Here is a 20,843-nt window from a genome sequence, read left to right as displayed (position 1 = left end):
GGAAACGCTCGCAAAAACGAGCAGGAGTCCGGCACCCGTATGCGCCCGAACTCCAACTGGGCATGGTGACAGCACTCCCACACGGCGGAGATTGGGCGAGACTACAGTTCTGGGAGGAAGCAGGGTTGCAGATGGTGGGGGATTTATACGATGACGGCGTGATAACCCCGTATCAGACTCTGCAGGAGCGCTACGATCTCCCGAGGGGAGATTACTTACTGCACGCGGGGGTGGTAAGAGCCATTCAGGCACATTGGGGGGGAAGGGCTGATCGAACCGACGACAACACTGGCGTGCCAGTATACCATGATGTCGGCGGGTACCTTTAAGGCAGTGACGTGCCTCTGCTCGAGAATGATGAGTGAGACCCTACAGCCCCTGGCGGCACTGAAGGCCAAGTGGGAAACAGACCTGCAGATGGAATTCCCTGACACCAAGTGGTCCCAACTGGTGCGGAGGGCTGGAAAGAGTACTAGAAATGCGCGTTTCCAACTGATTCACTTCTATGTTCTTCACAGGGCCTACCTCACCCCGAGAAAAATCGCAAAATATTTTGGAGTTGAAGACGCGGCGTGCCCCAGATGCAATAAGATAGGAGCGGATTTAATGCATATGCTGAGGGACTGCCCTCACCTACAGGATTATTGGAGGGAGATAGGCAACACGTTAAATGAAGTGGCGGATAGGGACCTGCAGTACGATAAAGCGGTCAGTATACTACACTGGTTCCCACACATGCCCAAAAATAAAATATCGAGCAAATTCATTGACATGGGCCTACTCTTAGCTAAGAGGGAGCGGACCAAGGGATGGAAGTCAAAAACGGGGCCGACACACCAGAGATGGCTGAACGAATTTCTAAAATGGGCGGCGGGCGAGAGCACGGTCAGGTACCAACTGGCCCGTCGCAGTTCTGATGAGCGAGCCCAGGAAGCAGCGATGGCTTGGGAGATGTTAGTGCAGGTACTACGTGATAGCTCAGTGGAGGAGGAGGGGGAGGGGGGAGTCTGAGGAACCAGAGGCCCTAACTGGGATTGCCACGGAGCCGATACCCTCGCCAGACACACACACCCAATAAATAGTAAGAAGCTTCTGTCCACCACCACACGGACGTGTTTCTCAGCGCTAGGCGTAGGCGAAGACACTTGGGGGGGAGGGGGGAGGGAAGTTTACCAGTTCTGAATGGCCGAAACCGGACAAATATTGCCTAGTGATAGAGGGGGATGGGAAGAAAAACTTAAAAAGCAGACAGCGGATTACCTCATACAGGGACCATAACTGATGGATAATGTAAAGATGCACCATGAAAACTAATGACGCCGCCCGGCCTTCGGGATGTGGGCTGAATGGCCGTGTATTATGCATGTGTGCGGAGATAAGAGGCCGATGAATCTGCACAAACGGATCCCATACTGATTAATGTACTGTGCATTTGGTTCTGCAATAAAAAACGTTTCAAAAAAAAAAAAATTAAAGGTAAGCATGATTCAGTGATGCTAGTACTTGAAGGGTCAGGAACGTAAAACATTGTCCTAAAAACCAAACTGAATGCCCCGACTCCCAAGGCCTGGGCACAGACAACACCACTGCCTGGCTCAATGGTTAGAGCGGCAGACCCTGATGCAGAGGTCTGGCCCGGGACCAGGGTTCAATTCCCCGCCTCAGCGGGTCTTGGGCTCAAAATTCCACAGACCTGATAATTCTCGCCTCGGTGCCTATTCCAATCATGGAGTCCCACTCTGCAACTCTGGGCAATAGCTTGCTTAATATACACAACGGCTCCCACAACGCTAAGGATGCCTGGCCTCCACCTTGGGGGTGCCCAGGAGTGGACACCTCACAGGGAAAGCCAGGATGGGTTCCACAGCGGTATTCGTACAAGCGCCTTGAGACCCTTGCGGGTGAGTAGTGCGCTATACAAGTATCAATTTTACATTTACAATCAAGGTTCATCCTGCCCTGTAGCCCGAGACCACAACTGGTAGCACTGCCACATACGGCTCAGCAGCACAAGGCGCACTCCAGCACCTTCACAGCCTACAAAAAGGGGTTTTGGCTCAGAGGAGATGGAAGAACTACCTGCAGTGATGATTCTTCTGAATGTTGGCTGGGCTGTATAAGCCTTGCAAAACTGACTGCGGACCCATCCCATCAGCCCCTAAGAGGCACCACTGGGGAAGCTGCATACTAACTTAAGCACCAAGGATAGATACCCAAGGAGACCCGGTGATCCCGATCCACTGGATTATTTACAACAAGGGGTGGTGATGGACAGAGTCTCTGAATTAAGCAGAGTACTCTCACCCAGTCAAGAGATCAGGGCTAGATCCAACACCGTTTTTTAGCTCATTGCACCATCCCAGTTTCAGAACCTGGCTGTATGCAAATTAGTCTGTCCCTGGCCCAGTGCATCATGGGAACAGGGCAGACCAGACTACAAAAGCCAATTCTTACACTGGGAAGGAAACAAGCTTCCGGGGACCGGTTTCTGGCATTTCAGCCGTCTTCGGCCCGGCTTGCTTGAATCCTGATGGTGCAATGAGCAAGGGACTCACATCTGAGTATACCCTTCCACGCTTAGGGTGGACAAAATTATTTACAACAAGGGGTGGTGATGGACAGAGTCTCTGAATTAAGCAGAGTACTCTCACCCAGTCAAGAGATCAGGGCTAGATCCAACACCGTTTTTTAGCTCATTGCACCATCCCAGTTTCAGAACCTGGCTGTATGCAAATTAGTCTGTCCCTGGCCCAGTGCATCATGGGAACAGGGCAGACCAGACTACAAAAGCCAATTCTTACACTGGGAAGGAAACAAGCTTCCGGGGACCGGTTTCTGGCATTTCAGCCGTCTTCGGCCCGGCTTGCTTGAATCCTGATGGTGCAATGAGCAAGGGACTCACATCTGAGTATACCCTTCCACGCTTAGGGTGGACAAAATTATTTACAACAAGGGGTGGTGATGGACAGAGTCTCTGAATTAAGCAGAGTACTCTCACCCAGTCAAGAGATCAGGGCTAGATCCAACACCGTTTTTTAGCTCATTGCACCATCCCAGTTTCAGAACCTGGCTGTATGCAAATTAGTCTGTCCCTGGCCCAGTGCATCATGGGAACAGTGGGATCTAGCCCTGATCTCTTGACTGGGTGAGAGTTTTCTGCTTAATTCAGAGACTCTGTCCATCACCACCCCTTGTTGTTAATTATTTTGTCCACCCTAAGCGTGGAAGGGTATGCTCAGACATGAGCCAGGTTCTGAAACTGGGATGATGCAGTGAGCTAAAAAACGGTGTTGGATCTAGCCCTGATCTCTTGACTGGGTGAGAGTTTTCTGCTTAATTCAGAGACTCTGTCCATCACCACCCCTTGTTGTTAATTACCCGATCCACTGGAAGCAGCCCCACCAACGAGTCCATCAAGCAGAACACAAACGTCACTTACAAGACCAAAACAAGCCGACCTTCACAATGGCACGGTCCAGCTAAAAACTTGGAACCCTCACTTGTCTCATATGAAGTGAACACTACAGTAGGGCACCAGAAACTTGCCCCGCAATAGGGTCGTCGTGTTGTTCCACACTGATGAATAATGCGGCATGATGAACAGCTTTTGTATTAGGGCAAGAAGTGGTTACATATAAATATGTGAGTTGATTGTCATTTTCTCGCCTTCAATACACTCTTGAGGCACCCGTGTAATAGTTAGTCACAAGTGGCAGGAACGTAAATCATATTCCAAAATGTAACCAGTTTTGGGGGTTTATTTTGACATACCAAGTTCAGTTCTGGGGCTTCTACCTAGAGTTTTCTGGCCAGCTTTGGAGGCCATATCTGTTGAGTACAACAGAACATGGGGACACAGCAAGAAATGGGGGCATAGGAGTTTCTACCATGTACATTCAATATGAAAATAAAAGACTGGTGTATGGCAATGGACACACGTTTCCAATTGTACCTGCTAAGTATGCATGTGATGTTTTAATCTTGTTAATTCAGAGATTTACACAACCTTACAAGTGCATCAGTTTTATTTCGTTATTCTTGAAATGTTTTTTTGGATCACATCACTATTATCAGGTTCTATATACATAACATATGTTTCCTTTGCACTGCACCAGATCAGTGCAGATCAAGGGAAGGACGGAAGGTGATGGCGCGAGAATATGAAAGTGGGAACTGTATGGATTGATACAGTGCTACAATCAAAAGAGAGAGTAAGGGAGTTTGTTCACTCAAAAGTGGACTAGAGATCACTCCTATTCCCCTGGGAGGAATTATATCAAAACAAAGAGAGGAGTATCCCCTATGAAGATAAAGGACAGACGTATCTGGAGGGCAGGTTTTTTGGCAAGAAGGAGAATATTCATCCTTTTGTTTAAAACCCCTCACTCACCAGCCTAGTGGTGACATGCTTCATCATCGGGGTCCACCCTGGCGTCCTAGCGACACCAGGGTGTGCTACGACACCTGTACTACAGTGGAGCGGGTTGTGACTGTGGGTGTGAAAAAATCTAATGTTAAAAATTGTCCTGGTTGTACTCAAAAATATAGTTTTAATTATAGAGCAACTGAACAATGTTTAAAAAATAAGAGGGCGAGATCCTGGTAGGGGAGTTACGACCAAGGGATCTCTATATGTGTTGAGTGGTCAACATGTTTCTACCTTAAGGGCGATTGCCCGGTATTCGTCAGGACCAGAAAAACAGGTGGACAGGGGGTGTGTGCTCCCTAAAAAGCACACCCGTTCCTTGATCCCCTGTGTACCTACTGGCAAAACGGCCAGTGGTATATGCTGCTCAGTAAAATAAGTGAGCAGGTGAAAGAGTGAAAAAGAGACCTGTGGGGAGAAAAAAGGGGTAAACATAATCAGGTTTAATGTTAACTTACTCTCCTGTAACGTCGTGCAGTGTCTCAGTGATTTGAAATAGGGTGCCAAAGGGTTTTAACCTCCAAATAAATTGATACCGTGGTGATGGAGTGAGATACTAGTCAACATCTATGCCGATAAATAGTGCGTTCGAGTTGCATGCGATGTGATCATAGCACTTGTGAGTCAGATCGTTCATTGTTTCAAGTGCCGGTATTGGAAAATGCATATCGACTCCAGCTAAGGATGGCACTGACTAAATTGTAAATATCACGTGGTGCCTGTGCTCCTGGCAGGATAGTGAATATCTGGGCCGTTGCTTTTCCATGGTGGGTGAATTCATGGTGGGGTGATCTAAGGCATAGCGGTATCTCGGTAGTGCTATATTCATTTGACAGCATTAGACTCATTTGTGTGAGTGAATAACGATTAATAAACATACATAACGAACACACATGTAACACTGAGGAACAAACTGAAGATCTAATGGCAAGAGTGAGGGCTTACTCGATTATGAGCTCTCTAGGGCTTCAACGGGCAGGGCGTAGGTTCAATGCCATAGGCGTAACATATTCTGTAAGATTAAAAAAAGCGCGGGGGTTGTAAACCTCGGTGCTTCTCAATGTGCCCTGATAATGGAGGACGGCTCCCTCGCTAACCCGGTACCTGTTTGTGTACCTGGGCGCTAACGGAGAAGGTCTACTACAGTTACTGGCTGGAAGGATCAGATCTGACCTACTCCTAACGGCCTCTGCACGGCTAGTGGGTTCCGCCGGCAGCGGTCGTGGTAATGAGGAGTCGGCCGTTTCCGGGTTGGGGCGCGGCCTGGGCTCGTGTGGGGGGCGGGGCTGGCAACGCGCATTGGCGTGCTGACGGTAGCTAGGCTACTGTGTGTAAACAAATGACAAGTTAGGTTGAGCACCGCCGATAGGCGGTGGCGCATGAATACACAGGACAGGGTTGGTAGAGCCACGCTGCTGGTGGTAAACAGTGTGGCTCGAATAGTTACTCACATGGTGCTATTCGATGCATAAGGTAAAAGTGCCACGGAATGGGTTGGTTAAAATGCCATGAATCAATGCTCGTCCTGGGTGGCACCTGTACTAATTAGCATGGGGATGAGCGCTGGCTCAAGCACTGCAGTTGCTGGGCTGCTGCGTGGTGTAAGGAAACGCTCTGTGGGCTGGATGTGCGCACAGGACAACTAAGGTGCGCAACCTTTAGTAAACGGTGAGGGAACAGCGTTGCTTGTTTTCAGGAATATCGCTCACAGGACGCTATGTTAGAGGAAAGTGCTCTTGCATTGGGGGAACACATTGAGATGTGTATATTTGCATACTAGTGAGGAGGACATAGGTATTGTATGACCGGTGTTGGGTCGTTAGGGGGCATAACACACAGGGTGTGAGCACAGAACAAGTTGGGTGCGCAACCATTAGTGAACAGTGAGGGCGCAGCGTGGCTAGCTATCAGGGATGTAGCTCACAGGGCGCCACGTTAAAGGAAAGTGCTCTTGCATTGGGGGAACACAAAATAGAATGCGTGTGCTTGCATATCAGACACAGGTTTTGTATGTCCGGTATTGGGTCGTTTGGGGGCATAACACACAGGTGTGCTGTGGCGTGCGAGCCAGTTGGCACATGCATGTTATGCATAGAGGTGAGCGTTTAGACAGCGCATGTGGCGGTGTGCTAGTCATAGTCCAGGGTGGGGCACATAGTGTCATTGGTCCAAAAGGACAAAGGATAAACAAACAATAATGGCATCTTATTGCAAGTTTGCGTTCAGGGTAGAGCACTCATTGTCACTGGTCAGGTCGACAGGGGGTGATGGCATCTCATTTTAATACTGAGTTCCATGGAATATTGTCGTTAAGCCCAATCTTATGAGAAGAAAGACGATCGATCCATCGCTGCTCCTTTTCAAACAGACGGGCTTGTGCATTTGGACCTGGCTGGATTTGCTCAATCACTGTCCATCTCATATCGTTGGGAGTATGATGTGCTGTGTGGAAATGATCAGTGAGCCTGGTGTTGGTTTTCTTGCATCGGATTGTGCTCCGATGTTCTGCTATTCGTTGTTTGACTTTTCTTGTAGTCATCCCTATGTAGGGTTTGTCACAACTGCATAGGATCAGATAGATGACAAACGTGCTGTTGCAGTTTGTGTGTGACCTTTGTTGCCAGACTTTTCCTTGTTCAAGGTTCAAAGTTTTTGTGTTGCTAGTAAGGTGGCAAACGCTGCAGTCACCACATCTGGAGTGTCCTGTAACTGGGGGTAGGCCCCATGCGTTGGTGATGGTTTGATTGGTTGTTGCCGTTGTCGTTTTTGGTCTGGTGTTGACCAAAGTGTCTTTTAGGCTACGTGCCTTCTTGTAGGAAAAAAGTGGCTTGTCCCACTTGTGATTTCCCGTGTGCAGTATAGACCAGTGTTTCCTGATGCTTTTGCTCACCTGATTGGACACCGCATTGTATGTGGTGACACATGTGAGTGGAATCTCCTCCTCTGGTCTTGGTGTGTCCTCTAGCAGAGCTTGTCGCGGTTGGTTTCTAGCCCGTTTCTGGCATCTCTTAGTGATTTTTACAGGGTATCCCCGGTTTGTTAGTATTATCGTAAGTAAATCGTAAGTTCGGGTCACAGGTGTTTAGCCACGTGATGAATTCCATTAGAGTTTCTTCATCACGTGACTAAACACCTGTGACCCGAACTTACGATTTACACATTGTGTAGACAAAGACAAAATGGTCTTTCTCGACATTGAAATCGAAAGAGACAATGACAGGCTCAAGACCAAAACCCACTTCAAGCCCACGGCCAAAAACAACCTGCTGAGATTTGACAGTTTCCATCCCCGCCCCCTAAGGGAGAACTTACCCTATGGCCAGTATCTCAGACTTAGGAGAAACTGCAGCGAACTAAAGGACTACAAAACCCAGGCAGAAGACCTAACGAATAAACTAACAAACCGGGGATACCCTGTAAAAATCACTAAGAGATGCCAGAAACGGGCTAGAAACCAACCGCGACAAGCTCTGCTAGAGGACACACCAAGACCAATCAGGTGAGCAAAAGCATCAGGAAACACTGGTCTATACTGCACACGGGAAATCACAAGTGGGACAAGCCACTTTTTTCCTACAAGAAGGCACGTAGCCTAAAAGACACTTTGGTCAACACCAGACCAAAAACGACAACGGCAACAACCAATCAAACCATCACCAACGCATGGGGCCTACCCCCAGTTACAGGACACTCCAGATGTGGTGACTGCAGCGTTTGCCACCTTACTAGCAACACAAAAACTTTGAACCTTGAACAAGGAAAAGTCTGGCAACAAAGGTCACACACAAACTGCAACAGCACGTTTGTCATCTATCTGATCCTATGCAGTTGTGACAAACCCTACATAGGGATGACTACAAGAAAAGTCAAACAACGAATAGCAGAACATCGGAGCACAATCCGATGCAAGAAAACCAACACCAGGCTCATTGATCATTTCCACACAGCACATCATACTCCCAACGATATGAGATGGACAGTGATTGAGCAAATCCAGCCAGGTCCAAATGCACAAGCCCGTCTGTTTGAAAAGGAGCAGCGATGGATCTATCGTCTTTCTTCTCATAAGATTGGGCTTAACGACAATATTCCATGGAACTCAGTATTAAAATGAGATGCCATCACCCCCTGTCGACCTGACCAGTGACAATGAGTGCTCTACCCTGAACGCAAACTTGCAATAAGATGCCATTATTGTTTGTTTATCCTTTGTCCTTTTGGACCAATGACACTATGTGCCCCACCCTGGACTATGACTAGCACACCGCCACATGCGCTGTCTAAACGCTCACCTCTATGCATAACATGCATGTGCCAACTGGCTCGCACGCCACAGCACACCTGTGTGTTATGCCCCCAAACGACCCAATACCGGACATACAAAACCTGTGTCTGATATGCAAGCATACGCATTCTATTTTGTGTTCCCCCAATGCAAGAGCACTTTCCTTTAACGTGGCGCCCTGTGAGCTACATCCCTGATAGCTAGCCACGCTGCGCCCTCACTGTTCACTAATGGTTGCGCACCCAACTTGTTCTGTGCTCACACCCTGTGTGTTATGCTCCCTAACGACCCAACACCGGTCATACAATACCTATGTCCTCCTCACTAGTATGCAAATATACACATCTCAATGTGTTCCCCCAATGCAAGAGCACTTTCCTCTAACATAGCGTCCTGTGAGCGATGTTCCTGAAAACAAGCAACGCTGTTCCCTCACCGTTTACTAAAGGTTGCGCACCTTAGTTGTCCTGTGCGCACATCCAGCCCACAGAGCGTTTCCTTACACCACGCAGCAGCCCAGCAACTGCAGTGCTTGAGCCAGCGCTCACCCCCATGCTAATTAGTACAGGTGCCACCCAGGACGAGCATTGATTCATGGCATTTTAACCAACCCATTCCGTGGCACTTTTACCTTATGCATCGAATAGCACCATGTGAGTAACTATTCGAGCCACACTGTTTACCACCAGCAGGGTGGCTCTACCAACCCTGTCCTGTGTATTCATGCGCCACCGCCTATCGGCGGTGCTCAACCTAACTTGTCATTTGTTTACACACAGTAGCCTAGCTACCGTCAGCACGCCAATGCGCGTTGCCAGCCCCGCCCCCCCACACGAGCCCAGGCCGCGCCCCAACCCGGAAACGGCCGACTCCTCATTACCACGACCGCTGCCGGCGGAACCCACTAGCCGTGCAGAGGCCGTTAGGAGTAGGTCAGATCTGATCCTTCCCGCCAGTAACTGTAAGTAGACCTTCTCCGTTAGCGCCCAGGTACACAAACAGGTACCGGGTTAGCGAGGGAGCCGTCCTCCATTATCAGGGCACATTGAGAAGCACCGAGGTTTACAACCCCCGCGCTTTTTTTAATCTTACAGAATATGTTACGCCTATGGCATTGAACCTACGCCCTGCCCGTTGAAGCCCTAGAGAGCTCATAATCGAGTAAGCCCTCACTCTTGCCATTAGATCTTCAGTTTGTTCCTCAGTGTTACATGTGTGTTCGTTATGTATGTTTATTAATCGTTATTCACTCACACAAATGAGTCTAATGCTGTCAAATGAATATAGCACTACCGAGATACCGCTATGCCTTAGATCACCCCACCATGAATTCACCCACCATGGAAAAGCAACGGCCCAGATATTCACTATCCTGCCAGGAGCACAGGCACCACGTGATATTTACAATTTAGTCAGTGCCATCCTTAGCTGGAGTCGATATGCATTTTCCAATACCGGCACTTGAAACAATGAACGATCTGACTCACAAGTGCTATGATCACATCGCATGCAACTCGAACGCACTATTTATCGGCATAGATGTTGACTAGTATCTCACTCCATCACCACGGTATCAATTTATTTGGAGGTTAAAACCCTTTGGCACCCTATTTCAAATCACTGAGACACTGCACGACGTTACAGGAGAGTAAGTTAACATTAAACCTGATTATGTTTACCCCTTTTTTCTCCCCACAGGTCTCTTTTTCACTCTTTCACCTGCTCACTTATTTTACTGAGCAGCATATACCACTGGCCGTTTTGCCAGTAGGTACACAGGGGATCAAGGAACGGGTGTGCTTTTTAGGGAGCACACACCCCCTGTCCACCTGTTTTTCTGGTCCTGACGAATACCGGGCAATCGCCCTTAAGGTAGAAACATGTTGACCACTCAACACATATAGAGATCCCTTGGTCGTAACTCCCCTACCAGGATCTCGCCCTCTTATTTTTTAAACATTGTTCAGTTGCTCTATAATTAAAACTATATTTTTGAGTACAACCAGGACAATTTTTAACATTAGATTTTTTCACACCCACAGTCACAACCCGCTCCACTGTAGTACAGGTGTCGTAGCACACCCTGGTGTCGCTAGGACGCCAGGGTGGACCCCGATGATGAAGCATGTCACCACTAGGCTGGTGAGTGAGGGGTTTTAAACAAAAGGATGAATATTCTCCTTCTTGCCAAAAAACCTGCCCTCCAGATACGTCTGTCCTTTATCTTCATAGGGGATACTCCTCTCTTTGTTTTGATATGGATTGATACAGTGTCATTATACAGAGGGCGAGTCCCTTGTTACAAAACAATGTGAGAGTGTAACAAACAGAAACGCAGGATGCAAATGTTATAGCAGGGGATTAAATACACTACTACAGGAGGTTAGGAGCTCAAGGTAGCTGCTAACCAAACCGATCTTTCTGAGCCTAGTTAAATTCTCTAGATTTTTAGGACAGGGAGGGATAACTAATGCATATTACGGTAAGAATCTCTTCCCAAAAAGAATAAAGTATCCAAAAAGATATATAGTTTTAAAGCAACGGTGTATCCTAACGCCGTCAGCCACTGTATTATAGCAACAATAAATCCCGCCTTTTTTGGGGGACTGACCCATAAATCATTTTACTAGGTGTTGACATCTCTAAAGATTGTGCTTGTTAACACTACATCACTAAAGATACCAGCATCGAGTCCCAACACAAAACTGGAAATCGTCATAAACAGGTATACCCAGTGCTTATTTTGTAATAAAATAAGTGCCAGGGCCCTCGTCACAAGGCCACTGCAGCTTGAACCACCCATTACGCCCTCTCCACAACTACTAACCAGAACACTCCTGCGAGTGTGACAATTCACACTATTCCAACCCCCAAAAGCTATAAGAAGAGGCTTGAGCGGCAGGTAATAGTAGTTGTTCATGTATATCGGATTAATAACCAACTGTAGTTCTGGTCATGTCTAAATTACACAGACTGTTAAACGTGCCGGTGTTCACAATTCAGTGCAAGTGCCAAGCACTGGAAACCACCGGCTCAAATTGAACACTTGTGCCTCCCAAGACCCATTCTCCTTTATGGCATCATAAGACATGGTCAGGGTTACCACGCTAAGTAAAAAGCCTAGTGTTAACACAGAGGAGGAATTAGCCATAAACACCTAGATGCCTGATAATCTGTATCCACATGTTACATACACCCCTTTGGGAAGGCTTCCTTGCAGGGCAAGACCACACATCTACTCAATCCTTTCCATTCTGGAATCCATATACTCAGGGAACCACAATCATCACAGCCTCATTTGCACATTCATTGGACTGTTGAGAGGTACTCGAAATTGGAGGCTTGGAATGCGTTCTGTAAACTCTGCTACAAGACATCGGCTACATTTCTCACAACAGACAACTAATTGGGGTGATACAGTACAGAGGTGATAGTGCCACCTTTGTTTATATGTTAACAGCATTATTGACCTGGGAGATGGATAATAACTGTCTGTTGTCCATTACCCTATTTAGGTGCACTTTCCGGTCTCTGCCCATAGATTAGGTGAGGGTCTATGACAAGGGGCACTGAACATTTCTGCTGCTAATAATGCTACATGCTGTTACGTATCTCAACTATTCCTAAAATAAGCTTCATATACCATGCCAAACTGTTTCTTCTTCACTCGGTCTAGTTTGTGGTCGTAATCAAAAGCTCAAAGGCTACGGCTCTCTGTGTGTATCACACTGGGGTCACGACATATTCAGTTCTTTAAATATTGGTTTGCACCCTTTTTCCGACTTGTGTTTTTGAGGAACATATACCTTATTTTCAAGTTCAGCAAGACAATGGTTTGATTGGAACTCTTTTCAGGAAGTCAAAATAATGTTGTCCTTATGTAATTCAGGAGTACTGCAAGTAAATGCTATGTTCACTGCCCTCCTTGACTTCTTTCTGTCTTGCACCCCCTCCTTCCTACAGTCTTTTAACATACTTTGTGGAGTTCTCCTGGACATTTCGCCAAGCTGGCATCCATCTTCTAAGATTTTTGCATTTCTAAAATCACTTAAATTCTGGTGCAATGTCATACCTATGCATTTGTTTACATTTTGAACTGCAGCGTAAGAAATTCACTTGAAGCAAATAACACATCAATGTTACAACAGAGTTTTCAATGTGTTAAAACAAAGGCAATAATGACTCAAACCTTTGTCTACCTGCACTGCAATCTCAAATTATTGCCCACCTTAGCTGTGGCAACATTTGCATGCCTAGTGGGCTGTCCTAACCCTCTCAGATGCTCATCACATGCCCACTGCAATCATAACACTGTGCTCACCTTTAAATCTTGCTCGATGCTTCTGATCAGCTCTCCGTCCACTTGACCAGTCTGCGCCACTTTCAGGCTCTTCTGTTCGGCTTTCCTGAGGCGGTACTGCAGGATGCGGCAGTTCTTGTTGGCCCGATCCAACTCTCGACGCAGCTCCTGCAACTGGTAGACATCTTCTTCCACATAACTATCGCGCATCTCTTCCATCTCCGCTCGCAGCTCGTCCAACTCATCCTATAGGGTACCAAAGAAAAGTCATATCAGAGAAGTAAAAAGGCTGTGGTGAGAAAAATTGTAACTCAGTTATACCTCTAGATTGACAGTAGTTGGGCAAGTGAGTACCGCACCCGCACTGCTCAAAAGCAGAACCATGAACAAAAAGCAACTTCATTGTCAAAACTGAAATGTAAATTCACATTAAATCATGATCTCCTAGTTGATGAATATATTGTCCTCTTTTGGCAATGGATGTTACATAGGATGCCTCTTAAACTACTAATTTTACAATAAAGACACGTTTTAATGCATGGGCAAGGTGGGCTCTGTCCCAAGGCCCCAGCAACTCAGGAGGCCCCGGAGAGATCCACACAATCCAGTCCTGATGACTTTGAATGAATTTTAAACCGATTGTTTTCAATACCATTTCCTTTCATTTATATTTCATATTGGTAATGTGTGGGAGTTTATTAGACATTTTGCAGACAAATGTGGTTTGATTTTCAACACTATGCAACATCCATAAAAAAGTTCCTTTTAGAATCAAAACCGGGCCTCACATATAAGAAAATGCAATGGGCCGCAGAGATTATTTGCAATATCATTAGTGCGCTTCTGCTATATTACAATATTGAAAACACACACCACAAGCCCCGAATATTGGATAGAAACATGTGTATAATTTGGTCTAGTCTGCCTGTGCAGTGTCAGTAACCAAAGAGGGCATGAAAAAGATGAAATTGGGCCATGCATTCAAAGCTGTTCAGAATAAGTGCCACTAAAATATGTTTAGCCCAGGGCCCCTGAAATCCTTAAGATGTCCCTGAACCCACTGACCGCATATTAACATTAATAACCAACAAGAACCTTTCTTGGCATAGCCAAAATAGACTGCACCCGACATAGGCACTGCATGTAATTCTTTGGTTTCCTTTAGTTGCAAAAGAAAGGATTTCATGTACAGAATGTAAGAGACTTTGCCCAAGCTCCCTTGAAGTACATATAAGAGAGGGTCCCCGTAAGGAAGGTGTATTGTCAAAAGGATACACAAATTACTAAGAACAAATAAACAGAAATTTCAAAAACTTTTTGGAGTGGTAATAATGATTTATTACCAAACGAAACGTAATTATCAAAATTAATAACAATACAACAATTGGTATTTTGCAAAAGGCCCCAAGGGGGGGAAAGGGAAGGAGAGAGTGCTCAAAAGGAGTGATGAGAATTAGAAGATTAACACAGTATACAAAAGTAAAAAATATTACAAATTTCTTGACAGTGTAGGGATAATTCAAAATATCATGGCCAAATAATCAGGCCAAAATTACACCATTACAATAAATCATATTCACAAGGCACTTCTGATTGCTAGATTGGATCGGGGATGTGCCGGAATACAAGCAGGGAAAAGTCGACGTTTCGACCCCTATCAACAGGCTGGTTAAAGTCCTTTCACGGGGTCTTCATCAGGACGTCACACTGGGAAAGTGGGGGAGGTGGGCCAGTTCTGTGAAGAAGAATATTAACTTTAGTACATAGTAAGGACGACGATTCATCCTAATAACTATAGCAACGAGTGGAATGATAATTCAAAGTAAATTACCATGGGGTACGGCCAAGACTGGCTCTGTACATGGATGGGACGCCACGCTAGGAAGTCGTGGTCTGTCGCCAGTGGCGGAGAACTACGCTACAGAGGAGATAAAGACATGGGTATCAGCAAGCTATTATGTCCCAAGGATATCTGCAAAAGAATGTAAAACCATCTCTTGGAAAGTAAGGCAGAGCCATGTGAGGGAGCTGTAACCTTATTACCAAAATAACCCTATGAAAGGGTGGTTACGATAAGATAGAATGGTACCTCTAAAAAGAAACGTCACGAGTCGGTGGGTAATTGAAGAAATTGCAGAAATTGCTGCTAGGGTCCCCCTTGCAAGAAGCTGGAATAAATAAATTGCATATTTGGTTGGTTTTCACATGCAAAATGACTTCAGGGATTGACTAGGCGGTAACAGTTACTCACAGGGAAATGTAGACGGAAACGTCTTGTATGGATTCTTATTCTTAAAAAGAGAGAGAGAGGAACCCTGTCACATCGATCGAATACGACGAAGAATCCGTAGCATCTCACTTGGAAACCCAGAAATTCTCACATTCGTTAATAACACAACCTGGGGGTAACAAGGGAAAGAGCTCAATACATAGATCCGTGTAATGCCATAAGAAATTACACAAGAAATGCCCCACAGATCGCGGATAGTTGCAAAACAAATGGCAATTACTCACGAACAAATTGAGGCTGGTCACGCTGTCTATGCGGAAGCTCCGGCAACCTCCATCGCGTCAGTGGCATGGAGCGCGGAATTCAAAAGGGTCAAATGCGAGGTGGGTTTGTCAAAACTCGTTAATCCATTAGGTCTAGGATAAATAAATCCAAGGGTTACCTGGAGACCTGGACCCCACTGGCACAGCCCACCCTATCTAAGTAGTACTCACAAGAGGCGAGGGAAGGAGCTGTCTTAGTCAGTCTGTTCGTCAAACTCCGCAGCGGCTGCAATGCGGAGGGAGGGGGAGGAGCCAAAGCATGTGTTGATTCCAGAGAAAATAGAAGAGATACTCTCAACAGGGCGCGAGGCGCGTCCGAGTCAGATATAGGAGCCCCAATAGGAAAGGGTTGCATTAGACACAGATCAAATTAGAGCAAAGTTAAAAAACATTTTTGAAAAAATCGCGGGAGGATGTGCCCACATTATTGAACTTTGGATCTATAAATAAAACCATTACTTATTTGCAAATCAGATCATAAAGCACAGATAGGAGAACAGTCGTTGGTGCATCTCCCACGCAGGGGGATGTGACCAATCCGTAAAACTGTCAAATGCAGAACAAATGGCAAATACTGTAAGCTATATTATGCAGATTAACAAACCACAGAAGAATGGTGCATCTCTCACACAGGAGGATGTAAACCAATTGTGTCTACCCTCATCCAAAAAATTAGTTATGGGACAATGACATACGTAAAAGAACAGTAGATGGAAATAGCAGTCATCAAAAAACATTGTTTGCCACAGGGTTGTGGTACCCCGACTGAACAATAAGCAAAGGCCTCTAGATTAAATTGGTCGACAGCGCCCTGAAACCCTGCACTTATCCCATGTTACGAGTATACACAAGGGTTAAAAGGGGTTCCATCAATCAGATTAATCACCTGAGTGGTGTCTCTTAAGTAGGCCTTGGTGTTAAGGGCTATAGGTTTTAGAAAAAAAACGGACTTGCGTTGGTTCGTTGTTGAAAAGATCACCCTGGGGAGACGAGGAGGAAACCTCTTGACAATCCTTAACACACGCGAGTCCAAATGGATGTCACTGCTGGACTCCATAAAACATGGGTTGAATGAACAGGACAGCAGTCTTGCACAACTGGCGGCATTGGGATAGAAGTGTAGCCCCCCTTATATTACTATGGGTCTCTCCTTGGTCCATCACCCTTGTGTATACTCGTAACATGGGATAAGTGCAGGGTTTCAGGGCGCTGTCGACCAATTTAATCTAGAGGCCTTTGCTTATTGTTCAGTCGGGGTACCACAACCCTGTGGCAAACAATGTTTTTTGATGACTGCTATTTCCATCTACTGTTCTTTTACGTATGTCATTGTCCCATAACTAATTTTTTGGATGAGGGTAGACACAATTGGTTTACATCCTCCTGTGTGAGAGATGCACCATTCTTCTGTGGTTTGTTAATCTGCATAATATAGCTTACAGTATTTGCCATTTGTTCTGCATTTGACAGTTTTACGGATTGGTCACATCCCCCTGCGTGGGAGATGCACCAACGACTGTTCTCCTATCTGTGCTTTATGATCTGATTTGCAAATAAGTAATGGTTTTATTTATAGATCCAAAGTTCAATAATGTGGGCACATCCTCCCGCGATTTTTTCAAAAATGTTTTTTAACTTTGCTCTAATTTGATCTGTGTCTAATGCAACCCTTTCCTATTGGGGCTCCTATATCTGACTCGGACGCGCCTCGCGCCCTGTTGAGAGTATCTCTTCTATTTTCTCTGGAATCAACACATGCTTTGGCTCCTCCCCCTCCCTCCGCATTGCAGCCGCTGCGAAGTTTGACGAACAGACTGACTAAGACAGCTCCTTCCCTCGCCTCTTGTGAGTACTACTTAGATAGGGTGGGCTGTGCCAGTGGGGTCCAGGTCTCCAGGTAACCCTTGGATTTATTTATCCTAGACCTAATGGATTAACGAGTTTTGACAAACCCACCTCGCATTTGACCCTTTTGAATTCCGCGCTCCATGCCACTGACGCGATGGAGGTTGCCGGAGCTTCCGCATAGACAGCGTGACCAGCCTCAATTTGTTCGTGAGTAACTGCCATTTGTTTTGCAACTATCCGCGATCTGTGGGGCATTTCTTGTGTAATTTCTTATGGCATTACACGGATCTATGTATTGAGCTCTTTCCCTTGTTACCCCCAGGTTGTGTTATTAACGAATGTGAGAATTTCTGGGTTTCCAAGTGAGATGCTACGGATTCTTCGTCGTATTCGATCGATGTGACAGGGTTCCTCTCTCTCTCTTTTTAAGAATAAGAATCCATACAAGACGTTTCCGTCTACATTTCCCTGTGAGTAACTGTTACCGCCTAGTCAATCCCTGAAGTCATTTTGCATGTGAAAACCAACCAAATATGCAATTTATTTATTCCAGCTTCTTGCAAGGGGGACCCTAGCAGCAATTTCTGCAATTTCTTCAATTACCCACCGACTCGTGACGTTTCTTTTTAGAGGTACCATTCTATCTTATCGTAACCACCCTTTCATAGGGTTATTTTGGTAATAAGGTTACAGCTCCCTCACATGGCTCTGCCTTACTTTCCAAGAGATGGTTTTACATTCTTTTGCAGATATCCTTGGGACATAATAGCTTGCTGATACCCATGTCTTTATCTCCTCTGTAGCGTAGTTCTCCGCCACTGGCGACAGACCACGACTTCCTAGCGTGGCGTCCCATCCATGTACAGAGCCAGTCTTGGCCGTACCCCATGGTAATTTACTTTGAATTATCATTCCACTCGTTGCTATAGTTATTAGGATGAATCGTCGTCCTTACTATGTACTAAAGTTAATATTCTTCTTCACAGAACTGGCCCACCTCCCCCACTTTCCCAGTGTGACGTCCTGATGAAGACCCCGTGAAAGGACTTTAACCAGCCTGTTGATAGGGGTCGAAACGTCGACTTTTCCCTGCTTGTATTCCGGCACATCCCCGATCCAATCTAGCAATCAGAAGTGCCTTGTGAATATGATTTATTGTAATGGTGTAATTTTGGCCTGATTATTTGGCCATGATATTTTGAATTATCCCTACACTGTCAAGAAATTTGTAATATTTTTTACTTTTGTATACTGTGTTAATCTTCTAATTCTCATCACTCCTTTTGAGCACTCTCTCCTTCCCTTTCCCCCCCTTGGGGCCTTTTGCAAAATACCAATTGTTGTATTGTTATTAATTTTGATAATTACGTTTCGTTTGGTAATAAATCATTATTACCACTCCAAAAAGTTTTTGAAATTTCTGTTTATTTGTTCTTAGTAATTTGTGTATGCTTTTGACAATACACCTTCCTTACGGGGACCCTCTCTTATATGTACTGCATAGCGCCCAGGTCCCCGTGACTTTATGGGTTTAACCCCCTTTTCTGTAACACAAGCTCCCTTGAAAACAGCCCCATTTGCTGTTGCGTGCTTGAATGGAAAGCAGACAAAAGCTTCTATCCGCTGAGAGGCAGATCAGCCGCCCTGCTTTATACTTTGCTAATGGCTGATATTTCGAGTCTCTCCAAGACCTTGCCTGACCTCAAAACATCAGCGCTAGTTATTTTTACTTCCAGTATTGTAGAGACGAGAGTAGTGCGGATTTACAGGCTTTCCCGAGACAATTCAAATGCTGCTTTTTTAATGGGGTTACATAGCGTGGGCTGAGGCAGCTTCCATCTTAAAGTGGCTCGACGCTTGAAAGAGCGCGCCGAAGACCGTTACAGTGTCGAACGGGTCACGTCATCTGAAAGACAAGTAAACTCACCAGCAACAATAAAGCAAGAATGGAAAACCCACGTAGCTCCGTTTCTAAGGGTCTTTAGGAGATGTTGCGCATATCTTTTGATGGGTAGAGGGGATGGAAAGATGCGTCTACTCACTGACCCGGTAATTTAAGTACTCCGCCTATCACCGATAACTTGGACACTAAACACAGACAGAGGACAACTACCCCTTCCATGATTGGGGCCTATATACAAAGGTATTGGTGGTAAGCAGATCCCATCAGACCCTTCTGCTCTTCGAAAGGCCACCCATTAGATATTCTCACAACACGACAGCCATTTTGAACAGCGCTTCAACATGCAAAATGCCGAAGATGATGGGTTCGATTCACAAAGGGCCTCTGCACTCGTGGTGTAGGCCCCGAAGTCATAACGGAGGGCCCGCACTCATTGCAAGACCTCTGCAATGAGAAGGTCCCGCCATGCCTGCAGTGCCTCCGCCACAAGTGCAGAGGCCCTCTGTGAATCGGGCCCATTAGGTTAATTCATATTCTTAGCTGCCGCCATTCAGTGTGACTGAACCTATACTCAGATCCGCAAATCATAAGTAGAACATTTGTATATCCGCTTCTTCCTGCTCCATACTAGTGTTAGCCTAAATGCAGATGCCATAGCCTCTATGCCATGGGTTCTCGCAAACGTTTCCCCGGGGGCCACAAAGTACTGTCTGTGGTTTCCCGAGAGCCACACCGATGCCAGTAAGGGAGGGTCAGGCGGGGTGTTGAAAGGTGGGCGTCGGGGGATGCAAAGCCGATGCATGATAAAGATAAGTTGTTTAGAAAACATTCTTTGCTTCTTTACCTTTAGTTTAGTTAACCTGCAACTTAAGTATGCCCGTTTCACAGCTTCCTGAATGCTCCTGCTCTTTCAAGTGAACAACAGCCAAGTGCTGCTGTTCACCAGGGGGCCGCAATTAAAGGTCAGGAGGGCCACATGCGGCCCCGGGCCGTACTTGGAGTATCCCTGCTCTATGTGGATGTAAAGCCACAATTTTGTGCCATACTAGTGTGAACTACTCACTCTTTAGAGCAAGCCCCCTTGCTATGCCAGTATCAAGCTCCCACTGTGCATCTGTGCCCCGCCTGATTTGTGGAAAATTGCACTCTTACCATGTCCATTACAGCACATTTGGTGACAATTCCACAACTGTGTAGTGGGTAACTTAACAAAAATCTTGACCTTTTGTTTTAGGCGGGAGCCTGGTTTGATGAAGCCTTGTGGCTAATTAAATCTTAACAGGGAGCTTTCCATAAAATACCTGTGCAGAATAGGCAGAAGAGGGGAAGAGATGGCTCTGACTCAAACTCAATGCACGCTGGTCACCCTCAAGAGATATTCAGTAATCCAGAGCCTGGCCATGGAGATCTGACTTTCTCACTTGGGTGAAAACAGATCTCATTTATCACCCTCCTCAGAGGCCTACTTAAAGCAGTCATTGAGCTTTTAATGTGTGTTAAATACTCCCTTTGTTTTCCATTGTCCTAG

General features: G+C 46.0%; 1 protein-coding gene across 5 annotated transcripts in view; it reads right to left on the bottom strand.

The window, feature by feature from the left end:
- The window catches only part of MTCL1 (microtubule crosslinking factor 1), a 552,568-nt gene that overhangs the window by 387,031 nt on the left and 144,694 nt on the right, over positions 1-20,843 (bottom strand). For all 5 annotated transcript variants that reach the window (XM_078688130.1, XM_078688129.1, XM_078688126.1 and 2 more), the window contains exon 2: positions 13,033-13,257. In XM_078688130.1, the coding sequence (XP_078544256.1) occupies positions 13,033-13,257 (225 nt within the window). The remainder of the gene's footprint in view (positions 1-13,032; positions 13,258-20,843) is intronic.

Source organism: Lissotriton helveticus, chromosome 4_1 (assembly GCF_964261635.1).
Source record: "Lissotriton helveticus chromosome 4_1, aLisHel1.1, whole genome shotgun sequence".
NCBI lineage: Eukaryota > Metazoa > Chordata > Amphibia > Caudata > Salamandridae > Lissotriton > Lissotriton helveticus.
Note: the sequence above shows the minus strand (reverse complement) of the source record. Positions and strands in the feature narration are given on the sequence as shown.